General features: G+C 57.2%; 2 protein-coding genes across 3 annotated transcripts in view; both read right to left on the reverse strand.

The window, feature by feature from the left end:
- Window positions 1-7,886, reverse strand: part of LOC141733912 (cyclic AMP-dependent transcription factor ATF-7) — a 71,158-nt gene extending 63,272 nt beyond the window's left edge. The window contains exon 1 of the mRNA XM_074564983.1: window positions 7,791-7,886. The gene's annotated coding sequence lies outside the window, so the exon portion shown is untranslated. The remainder of the gene's footprint in view (window positions 1-7,790) is intronic.
- A 592-nt stretch (window positions 7,887-8,478) lies between these two features.
- Window positions 8,479-10,942, reverse strand: ATP5MC2 (ATP synthase membrane subunit c locus 2). 2 transcript variants are annotated; one of them, XM_074564970.1, is made up of 5 exons: window positions 10,878-10,942; window positions 9,806-9,887; window positions 9,194-9,271; window positions 8,811-8,971; window positions 8,479-8,725 (listed from the first exon to the last, which is right to left on the reverse strand). In XM_074564970.1, exons 2-5 carry the CDS (start codon window positions 9,842-9,844, stop codon window positions 8,611-8,613), a joined length of 393 nt encoding a protein of 130 aa, XP_074421071.1. In that variant the 5' UTR covers window positions 9,845-9,887; window positions 10,878-10,942; the 3' UTR covers window positions 8,479-8,610. The 2 variants fall into 2 exon arrangements, with proteins under 2 accessions (XP_074421071.1, XP_074421069.1); XM_074564968.1 differs by having other exon boundaries at window positions 10,869-10,938.
- Window positions 10,943-11,475: the final 533 nt, after the last annotated feature.

The following is an 11,475-nucleotide window of genomic DNA, read 5'->3' on the forward strand; positions in this document are numbered from 1 at the left end:
GACGGCACACAGAGAGAACAGACTCTCCGAGACGCTCACAGGCAGCCTCCGGATCTCGGCACTACAGCTCTCGGGTCGCCTTGCGCTCCTTCATTAGCGGCGATACATCTTCAGCTATCTACTTCTTCACAGCAGGGACAACATATTGCAAGAGATCTACTACAGGAGAGAGAAATAATTCAAGTTTAAGAAAGGGAGGAAAAACCTAAGAGACCCACTGTTTCTTACTGAGCAGAGATAATTATAAGAAAGCCATGACAAGCCTTAGAGAACGCGTTATTTTACCTAGGAAATGCCTAAGTGACCTACAAACCGGAGTCCCATTTCCTGAAATTATTTAGCCGCTTAAGAGCCCTTGTTTCAATGAAAGTGGCGGGGGGGGCGGGGAAAGCTGCCGAAAATGGGACGTAAGAGCCCAAGTCAAACTTGAACACATTTTCCCTATGTGCGTGAAGAGTTTTAAAGGAAGATCAAAGTCAAGGCTGCGCGGAGTTAAGAACAGGAGAGCCTCTTATGTGAGCGACTACCTATGGATAAAACTCTTGCCAATGAATTAAAATCAGGGAAATAGCACCAGCGGGACAGGGGACAGAAAGGCACCAGCTCTCCTATGTACACGTTGGTCATAAAGTAAAAATATTTCGTCCCACCTGTTATTATTTACATCACATGTGGGCATTTTTATTTATTTAGCATTCAAAAGCACACACATTTTTATGGCGTCATTATTTGATATGCGAGCCCTAAAATCAGAGGGGAGCAAGAAATATTCCAAATATAAGCAATGTCTAGAAATCCGGTACATTATTGTGAGTTGTTTAACTAGAAGTGCATTCTGCCTTCGGAATGATTGCCTTTTAGCAGCGAACAAAGCAATGATTTCCTATATATAGTTTACATAATTCAAAATGGGAAATCTTACACAGATGAAGAATACAGCGTCCTAAACGTGGATCATACAAATGGGCGCTCTATATCCATTAAAAATAGAGAGCTTTCCAAAAAAAACAAAGGAAAAGAAAGCAACGTGGGGAAGAAAGATGAAAGACACCCACGCGAAGAAGAGCGAGCACTCCTCAGGAAGATTCTCACCCCCTCCACCAGAAAACGTATTTGCCCATTAAAACGCTGCCAACACACTTCAGGATTGCGTTCAAAAATAAAAGAAAAATAAAAAAAAAAAAAATCACATTTCGTCATGTTGGCTTTGCACATGGCTTGGTCCGAGCGAGGATCCGGACGATGAGCAATGCTTGCTCTTATATAAACTCTCCAGGTTTGTAACAGCGCACTCTGCCATATAAAGATTTCTAATCCGATTAAGGTTGTAGATAAACTTCCTCAGCCCTGTTTCCATCCAGTAAAAATCTCCCCCGCGCTGCGGGATGCTCAGCCAAAGTCTCTGCTTTCACATTTTCGGGACCCGACGGTTCGTTCCAGGAGACCTGGCACCCAGCTGCTGTCACCCCTGGTGACAATCTGCCTTTGCATCTCATCTCCCTCCGCTCCTCGTCCGGCGCCATTCTACCAACACTCAAAAAGAAAAGAGGGAATATTCCTACGGCCGGAACAGCAGCAAAACGGCCCGTGAGTGGCTACCAAGCCTACCTTCAGATCCCGCTGCAAGGAGAACAGCACGGAGCAGAAGAAAACTTCGCATTTCACTGCAAGAAGATTAACTGGCAAAGCTTTCCCTGCCCACACGCAACCTACTTCAACCTCTCCAGCAGCGGTTCCAGCTCGCTTTCCAAACTTCTAAGGATTTCCAGCATCTTCGGCCGTGGACACGACCAGCTGTGCCTCTAGAAACAAGTATATTTTAAACGCCAGCTACTTTAAATAATCGCGAGCACCAAGCGCTTAGCGATTTGAAGGTTCATTCCCTTCATCTCAGCAGACTCGGCACCAACAAGAGCTTTTGGCAGAAAACCCAAAAAGCCGCGTTCTGCTCCAAGTCTGGTTTACTCACTTTGGAAGCAGTTAAAGGGTGTAAGAGAGCTCGGTAGGGTTAGTTACACAGGTATAAATACACTCTTTTGGGTATTGCTTATTCCCCAGCACTGCCAAGTCCACATCTAGCCAAGTCCTTAATACGCTGAAGTCTGTGAAAGACGGCTTTTTTATTATTATTATTTTAAATAGTAACAATGGTATTCAGGACGAGGTCTCTGCCAGCCGGGGCTGAAAACATTCTCCATAAGCACGCAAAAAAAAAGAAAAAAAAAAAAAAAAAGAGAGAGAGAGAAAGCTGGGCAAGAGCTCTGCTAAGAGCAGCACCACAAGCGCAGCAGCGCAGCTCCGAAAGGCAGGGAAATGGGGAACTTTGCAGCTTTACTCCCTTTGGAACGCCCGGCCCAACTCGCTTTTCACACTAAAGGACTTCAACCATCTTTTTTTTTGGTTTGGGGGGGGGGGGGGGGGGGGACAGGGAGAAGGGGAGGAAAATGCCTTTGTACGGCTTCTCTTTTAGGGTTTTTTCGGTAGCCGTGCCTCACAAAGAGCGCTCAGAGCTCTGCAGAGAGAGAAATACCCCCAGTGGGCAGCACGTCCCATAGCTGGCAGAGGAGCTTTATTTATTCATGACCCAGCTTGCAGCGGCTGGCACGGCCTCTCCACCGCCGCTTTCTTCTCTCGTGCGAGGGTGGGACAGCAGAGCGGCATTCCAGACCGCCGTTCCCAATCCCAACACGTTGCTTTCGTCGGGAAAATTGATTAAATGGCTGCTGTCGCCTGGGGAGCTCCGCTCCGTGCCTGTCCCCACGCGGGATGGCAGCCCCTGCTCACGTACGGCAGCGAAAGGGAGACGTGAAGGGAGAGGAAAATTCACCCCGGCCAGCTCGGCCTCTCGCCACCAACGAGTTTAGAGGGAAGAGACACAAGCCAAGAAAATCCCGCTCCACTAAATAATTAGCCTGCATTAAAATTAGGTCGAGCCTCGGTGAAACCACACCGCGCTGGGACTCGGTTGAGGCGCTGAATTTATCACGTTTCAAAAAAACAAAAGTCAAACTTTGGCATGCATTAAAATACAGCCTGCGCTCTACACGGGCTGCTGTGGGGCAACTTCTCCATCAGCATGTGCCCCGCCGGGTGTATCAGGAGGTGAGGGGAAAAAAAAAAAAAAAAAAAAAAAAAAAAAAAAAGAAAAAAAGGCAAGGAGCTCTTGGAAGATTATGAAATTGGACTTTGGAGAAGCAATTAAGCCAAACTCCCACGAGCCGAGACTAATTGCATCAAAACACACCATAAATAACAGCTCTAAAGAGGGAGACTGAACCCGAGTGCACCAATGTCAACCAGCAGCTTGGAGAGGAACCTCTGGGGACACCAGCACCTCCAAGGGCTCTAAATTGGGAGATCTTGGTGTCCTCCAACATACGTCCTCTCCACGGGCTGGTCTTGCAGCTTACCCGCCCGCACAAGCATCGCTTGGAGGAGGGCTGAGCCCACAGATAGAGCTTGGCCAGCCCCGGACTCCTGCTCCGGCAGCACAAGGCTGTGCCCAGGCCAAACCTTCACTTTTTCCATCTGGCAGAAGGAACAGAATTAAGAGATTCGCTGAGGATTTCAAGTAACCCGATGGTGGAATTCAGCAGCCAGACAAAAAGATGTGACAACTATGGTGATGCCAAGGCTGATTAAAACCTCGGTTTTAAATTCAAGAGGAAGCGAGGCTGTAAACGTGCGTTTGGTTTAGTTTCTACAGGCAGATTCCCACACACCTCGACACCAAACAGGGCCCATTTCTAGCTCCCCAGGGAAACCCCGGCCCCTTGCTCACATCCCCGCCCAGCCTCCGCTCCTCAGCGTTCACACGTTGTCTTACAAGTTCCTCGAAACCAAAACCGAGAAACTAGATTACTATAAATGGGGGGAAAAAAAATAAATTAATTAAGTTACAGGAAGCAACAGTTCCCCAGTCCTGAAAGTCTCTTACAAAAGAATATTTTCCCCTAGCATTTACTCTCCAAAGGCATCGTAGTTGGGTGCTAAATGAGTGGGGAAGAGCGGTTTTAGAAATTTGGCCTCAATTCTTGGTGCTAGCAATGAAAAAATAAAATAAAAAATTAAAAAAAAAAAAAAACCCTCAAGAAAGTCAGAAGGATAAATAAAACCAAACAGAACGCGAGAAAGCATCACATGTGATGCAGCAGAAAATGAGTCCAAAACAAAATCCAACCCAGAGATCCTCTACAAACACATGCTGCAAAAAACAACACATGCACGACGAGGCCTGCCAGAAGCCGAGCGTATTTTACTAAGCCATTTTAAAGATATTTTCATCAGAAAAAGGCAGCGACCGGCTCTGAGGATGTGTCCTGGCTGCCCTGATCCCCGCTGCACACCCTCAGCTGGGCTCCAGCTCCTCATCACGGCAAACCAGTGGACCTCGCAAACGGGCTCCGGCGTGTTCAAGGAGGATGGAAGGAGGATTCGGTTTCTTCCCCTCAACCATCCACTGGCTCTTCCTCTCTCAAACTTCCCCATCTTCCAAAATGGGCGAGGGGAATCTCCCGCCTGCCCCGTGCCACAGCCATGAACCCCCTTTTAGCCACCCTGAGAAGGTCCTCCGCAGTCAGCGCCTCCTCCAGTTGGGCTCCGAGGGGTTTCAGAAGAGACGGGAAATAAAGACATTAATGAGAAGTTGGATTTTTTTTTTGAGCCACGTCCTTTTATTTTTGCCATCTTCCCCCGTGGCACGTCTACGCCATCACCGTTGTGCCACACGGATTGTACGGCGCTTCCAAGTTACCTCAGATGAGCAATAGCCCCGTCAACCAGCTTAAAGAGAGTAGTAACACTCGCAACGTACCAAGGTGGGCTGTGTGTCTAACAGCAGCACTCAGCAAGGCTCAACAGCAAGTTCATTTTCACCTGACATCTTCATAAATCACACAGAGGGGAGGAAAAAAAAAAAAAAATACCAGAGCACTAAATACATACAGTGGGAAACGCCGGAGAAGACTGGAAAATAAGGAACCTTGAGAAAACAGAAATAGGAGCAAGAATAAGTAGAAATTAATGTTAGAAATACCCTTCCATGGGGAAAAGCTAAGTTAAAGACAAATTGCAAGTGAGAGATTTAACATATTCCCAAAGTTTGGGTTCAGCTTTTCCTTCTTACAGTCCCAGGAGACAGAGAGCAAGGAGGGAAAGCCCCGGTCTCCAGCACTCGGATGCAAACCACGTTCAACTCCGAGCTATTCGGTACCAGAAGGATATTGGCAAATTGGAAGGCATTCAGGAAAATATAGTTAAGCAGCTGGAGGGACTGATTTACAAGGAAAGATTAAAATAACTAGACGCCTCGTTTGGCTAAGCGGTAACTAAGGTGGATGTGATAATTTTTACAGTTAGTTGACAGGCAAGTGCCAAAAGGGAGAAGAAGCGTTTGACGCACTACAATTAGGTATAACCAAAGGATTGGCACACAATTAAGGAAGTTCACGGCTGCATTAACGTTCTCAAAGCACCGAGATCTATCCGATACTAAAATAGTCTCCCACTTCTCAACTCCCAACCAACTTCTAGGATTGGAAATAAAACAACTCTCCTGAGAAAAGACCATCCCGGCCGCAGGTAACGATTCCAAACCTCACAGGTCGATTGCTGCTTCCACCAGCTGAACCCACTCCTTTTTTGTTTGTTTGTTTTTAAACAGGAAGAGCAAACAAGCACTCCAGCACCCTCCAGCCCACAAAGTGATTACAGTTGGCAACACTAATTACCCCACTCATGTCACAGAAGGTGAATACGAGCTCCGGCTTTAAGGGAGCGAGGATGTTAACCCTACTCATTTTCCAAACGGGAACCTGGCTGTTGAATCCACCTCCCACAAACTTCTCCTCCACATTCAAACACCGAAGTTATTCTTAGTCCCTGTTGAGAAAACTCCAATCCCCCCCAAGAAAAACCCGTCCGACAAAACCAGTGGTTCAGAAGCACTGCTGAATTCCTCTCCAGAAATGCCTGCATTTTAGTGACAACTATTTTTAAAGCAGTTTGCAAAGAACTAGACGACCCCTTCAACACTGCTGGCAGAATAAAGTCCCTGCCCAACAAGCACTGTAGTGAGGCAAAATAAATTGGGAAGTCAACTGAAGTGCTGGCGACGCTTTTATGCTGCACTCCTGAACATTAAATTGAAACATGGTCTTCAGAGGGACCTGAGCAGGGAAAGATAACTTCGTAAAGAAAGATAACGATGGGACTCGGTGAAGAAGAGGCGACAAAGAAAGAGGCAGAAAGAGCAAAACGGGGAAAGCTGAGCAGAACAAGGAGTTTTTGTTGTCACACACATTTCATCTCACACCTGAACCAGCCGATCTCTTTTCCTCAGCAAGGCTGAGGGACTCGGTACCAACGCTTCTGGCAGTAAGAACGAAACAGCTTTGAGACAGGACCCAGGTTGTGCTCCCGAAGTTACTGAGAGGCAACAGATTGCACAGTGCCAGCGGCAGACGAGCAAGTGCACGGTGACACCTCACCACTTCAACAAGTTCTCAGAAGCTCAAGCTCTCAAAGTCCCCCAGCGAGAATTAACCACTGTTTCAGACTTTGGTAGAAACTACTCAATTCTCTAATTCCTTCCTGTTTGCACGTCTTGGGAGTTGTTGATCCCCCTGGGACTGCACGGGGCTGAGAGACCCCCAGCTCCCAACACCCTGCAGACCTACAGCCATTCACCAACCTACACCCTGCTCCCCACCCGCCCCCCATGGGCACCTACAACCTCCCCACACCCTTTCTTCATCTACTTGTGACTGGGAGCCCCCACATGCAGGCCTGGATCCTCCCCAGCCGCCCCAAAAGAGCCACAAGCCACCATGCCGAGCCCAAGCCCCTCTTCATCCCGGAGGCCAGAGGGTCCCGGGGCAATCAAAGGGGTCCCCCAGCACCTGCACCTCAGGGGGGCCCCACAGGGTCCCTCACAAGGCTCCTGAGGTCCCCAAACCTGCCACCCTCCAGGACAACCTGCCCCCAGGGTCCCGCAGAACCCACACGCTGAAGGGTCTCCCATACCCACAACCTCCAAAGACCCCCCCGCCAATTCTCTCTCACCTTCCGAAGCTCCCCCAGCCCTCAAGGCCCCCTCGTCCGCAGCCCCTCAAGACTCCCCAGCACCTCTCCAGGGCTCAGCCTCTGGAACCCCACTGCAAGACCCCCCCACACTCTTTAACGCCCCCCATATTTGCAAACCCCAAGACCTTCTCAACACCCTCCCCCCCACCCACCCCCCCCACCAAAGCCCCCTCATAAACCCCAAGCCCCCCCCCAAGGCCTTCACCCCACAGCCCCCTCCCCAGACGCCCTCCCCTCGTGGCCCCCCCCAATCCTGCCGCCCCGTATCTCGATGACCTCCCCCTCCCTCCACCCCAACCCCCCCCATTTTCCCGGGTTTCCCCCATCCCGGCCCCCCCGGGCCTCCGGGTTCCCCCCCTCAGGCACCGCCCGGGCCCCTCGCTGCCTCCGCCAGCCCCGCCCACTCGGGGAGGGGCTTACCCCACGGCGGCGCCCTCCCCGAGCCACCATTGGCTGCGCCGCCCGCCACTCCAGCCCTGGCGGCGAGACGATTGGCCGGAGGGCGCCGCCACTCAGCGAAGGGGCGGGGGGGGGGGGGGAGAGAGAGGCTGCCTCACGAAAACTCGGGGAGAGTTGGGGGGGTGGGGGGGGGGGGGGCGGAGGGGGGAGAGGCCGGGGCTCCCCGCGGCGCCCCCCACCGGGGGCTGCCCCCGCCGCCTCCCCCCTGCCCGGGGCGGCCCCACCGAGCACCGGGCGCCGCCGGTTACCTGAGGGAGGGCCGGGCCGGGCCGCGCCGCCGCCGGGGCCTCGCGCTGCCTGCCGCTCGCGCTGGGGCTCCCCCCTCCCCTCCCTCCTCCTTCTTTCCCCACGCGCGAGATTCTCGCGAGACCCCCCCCGAGGGGAGGTGACGGCGCCGGGGCCAATGGGGGGCTTCAGGGGGCGGGGTTTGGCCGCGGAGGGGCGTGGCCGGACACGCCTCCTCGGGGAGGTGGGGCAGCGAGAGGGAGGCCTCCGGGGGGATAGAGAGGCCGCCCGGGGGGCCCGCCGTCCTGCGGGGGACAGCGAGACGGGGACATCGGGACGCCGCGACACGGGGACAGCAGGACACCCCCGGCACCCCCACCCCAACAGCCAGCAACACCCGAAACCCCAGCTCCTGGCCCCAGGGCTGCCCGGCAGCCAGTCCCGCTTGAGGTGTCTCCAAGGGGGTGACGTCCCCAGGCAGGGGACACGGAGGTGACAGCCCAGGCTGCAGCCCCCAGGGCTCCCGGCTGTCCCCATCCCCTTAGGGACGTGGCTGAGGACTTAGGGTGGCAGCAGGGCTCAACTCCAGGCACCCATATCCCCTCTGGGGACACTGCCACCTCCCCAGGGTGACCCCTGAGCAACGCCATCCCCCAGCCACGGGCAAGTGACACAGGACGGGGCCACTAAGGAGACACGAGGAGCCCAGACCCCGTTATCAAACCGTCTTTATTCCCCTCCCGCCCGTGGCAGGGCTGGGGGTCTCCCCCGTCCCCGAGCCGGGCGAGGAACGGGGCACAGCAGGGGGTGCTGGCGCTGCCACCGTCACTGTCACCGGCTCCGTCACATGGCGAAGAGGATAAGGAAGGCCACCATCAGGCAGAAGAGCCCCATGGCCTCGGAGAGGGCAAAGCCCAAGATGGCGTAGGAGAAGAGCTGCTGTTTCAGCGAGGGGTTCCTGCGGGGAGAGGAGAGGCCGCTCAGTGGGGGAACAGCCCCTGGCCCCCCCATTTCCACACACCCCCCCCAGGACCCCCCCTGACCTGGCGTAGCCGATGATGAGGCTGCCGAAGACGGTGCCGATGCCAGCGCCGGAGCCGGCCACCCCCACGGTGGCGGCGCCGGCGCCGATGAACTTGGCGGCGGTGTCGATGTCCCGGTGGGCAGCGCTGGTCTGGATGGCCCGGGGGGCGCCCGGCCGCGCCTGGGGGACGGGAGGGTGGGCAAGTGGGGGGGGTGGGAGGGGATTAACCCCACCCCAAACCCGCCCCAGGGCCTCAGTTTCCCCCCCATTAGCTCCCTGCAGCCTCCTGGGGAGCCCCAGAGGAAGCGGGGGGCTCAGTTGCTTTCCCGCAACCCTCCCAGGGCTGGTGCTCAGCACCCCCCGGCCCCCCTCGACCCCCCCAGTCCGAGCTGCGTGCGTTACCTGCTCCGTCCGGGCCTCGGGGATGCTCAGCACGGAGGCAGAGAGGGGCTGGCACAGCACCCGCGAGCTCCTCCTCACCTGCAAGGCACAACACCCTCAGATTTGGGTTGGACCCCCCCACCCTGCGCACCCCCAGGGCAGCGAAACTCCACCCTGAGGTCCCCTGAGGCCACCGCTGCCACCTCTGGTACCTCCCGAACCTGCTCAGCCCCTCGGGGCGCCCCGTGAGCCGGCAGCACGCAACTGGGAGAGCCTGTCCTGTCACCTGCCACCGAAGTGGAGCTCCAGGGCACCCCACAGCCCCACCACAGGCACCCCACGGCCACAGGTGTCACCGTACGGGTCCTGCGTGTCACCGGGGCCGGCACCCAGCCAAAGGTGCTTTAGTCTGCCTCCACGTGGGTAATTAGTAACCATCGAGGAACAGCAAACGATCTTTAACCAGAGCCGCTGAGCGCTCGGGGCTCCGCTCACCTTCGGTGTGGCCCACTGTGGCTCTAAACCTCCCGAAGTGTCCCCAAACCTCTCCCCCTGTCCCCAAGAGGAGGGTTACCCCCACACAGCCTGCGGAGGGGACATCGAGGGCGAAGGAAGGGGTTTGTCACTACTCACTAGCGCGGGAGCGGAGACGAACTTTGCACAGGCGTACATGGCGAGGGACGGAGGGACACGGGGACACACGCGCGGGACACGGCTGGAAGAGACAGACAGACACCGGGGCGTGAGGAGCCACAGCACTTGGGGATCCAGCCTCACGGATGCGGGGTGTCCCCTGGGACGGGCAGGGGACTTGGGGACACACAGGAGGTCTGAGCCACGCGGGAATGGCAGGACACGTCTTCGTCACCCAGGTGACAGCTCCTGGCTGAGTGCCACCACGGTGGCAGTTTGGCGCTCAGGAATCTGGGGTCCGGTACGGAGTCCTGGGGGGGGGGGTTCACCCTCCTGGGGGGCAACGGGAGCTCACGAGGCCACCGGTCCCCATCAGGCAGGGCAGGCCCCGGGGCCCCCCCTCAGCCCTGCCTCCGCGGCCAGAGAAAGGGGGTCACGGCCTGGTGACCCCCAGCCCTGGCGGGGGTCATAGCGGCAGGAGAGAGCACAGGGAAGGGGGGGGGAGGGGGGGAGGCCCCAGCGTGGAGGGAGGTCACCCCAAAAGGCAGCGTGAGGGGGTGTCACCCCAAACCAGCGCGGGGGTCACCCCAAGACTCGGGTGGGGAGGATGTCACCCCCAAATGCCGTGTGTGGGGGGGGCGGGGGGCTCACCCCAAAACTCGGGGGGGGGGAGTGGGAAGGGGATGCCCCAACCCCAACCAGCTCCTTGAGGGCCGGGGACATCACCTTTCCCTGTGTCCGCCCGAAGGGGGGGGGGTGTCTCTGTTCGCTGTCCCCCACCCCCGCGCCCTCCCCGCCCCCCAAGCCCTGAGGGGGTCTCTCTCTCTCTCTCCCCCCTCCCCGACCCTGGAGGGGGTCTCTATCCGCTGTCCCCCACCCCTGGAGGGGGGGCCTCCCTTCCTGCACCCCTGAGGGGGTCTCTATTCGCTCTCTCCCCCTCCCCCACCCGGAGGGGGCCTCTCTCCCCCTCCCCTTTCCCCCACCGAGGGGGTGGTGTCGTGTGTCAGTCCCCCCCACCCCCGCCGGGGCTGCCCCCCTCAGGCCCCGGCCCGCTCCCCCTCACCTGCCGTACCGGCGGCGGGCAGGTCGCGGAGGCGCGGAGTGCGCAGGCGCCACCGGAAGGGCCGCCCGGAAGCACCACCGAGAGGCAGCGGGGGCGGGCAGCCGCCTAGAGCGTCCCCCCACCCTCCCCGCGGCGCCGCCTGCTGGCCGGGAGGAGGCGGGGCCGGCGGCCGCGCGCCCTCGGCGGGCGGGGCGGGGCGGGGTCTGGGGAGGGGCGGGGCTTGGAGGGGGCGGGGTCTCGCCCTGCGCCCCCTGGCGGCCAAGAGGGGCGCTGCGGGCGCAGTTTCGGCGGGGAGGGGGGCGCACGGGGGGACGCGGGGCTGGGGGGGTTGTGTGTGTGTGTGGGTGTGTGTGTGGGTGTGTGTGGGTGTGTGTGTGTACACGTGTGGGGGCGTGTGTACAGTGTGCGCACGCGTTTACACGCCTCCACACGCGTGTGCACGTGTGTGCAGTGCAGGCGCGTGTGTGCACGTGCGTACACGCGTGTGCGCGTGCGTGCAGGGTGTACACGCGTGTGTGCGTATGTGCAGGGCGGAGGGGGGTGTGCAGCACGTACACGGATTTCACGTGCCTCGGCAGGTGTGTGCGTGTGTGTACGCGTCACGGGC

The sequence above is a fragment of the Larus michahellis genome, chromosome 22, assembly GCF_964199755.1.
Source record: "Larus michahellis chromosome 22, bLarMic1.1, whole genome shotgun sequence".
Taxonomy (NCBI): Eukaryota; Metazoa; Chordata; class Aves; order Charadriiformes; family Laridae; genus Larus; species Larus michahellis.

What these genes read in the sequence shown, in the direction of transcription:
- ATP5MC2 (XM_074564970.1), bottom strand. Translation starts at nt 9,844, where the DNA reads ATGTACGCCTGTGCAAAGTTCGTCTCCGCTCCCGCGCTA. An exon ending in CCGAGGCCCGGACGGAGCAG is followed by an intron (nt 8,972 to 9,193) that starts GTAACGCACGCA and finishes CCCGTCCCCCAG; the next exon opens with GCGCGGCCGGGCGCCCCCCG. An exon ending in CTCATCATCGGCTACGCCAG is followed by an intron (nt 8,726 to 8,810) that starts GTCAGGGGGGGT and finishes CTCTCCCCGCAG; the next exon opens with GAACCCCTCGCTGAAACAGC.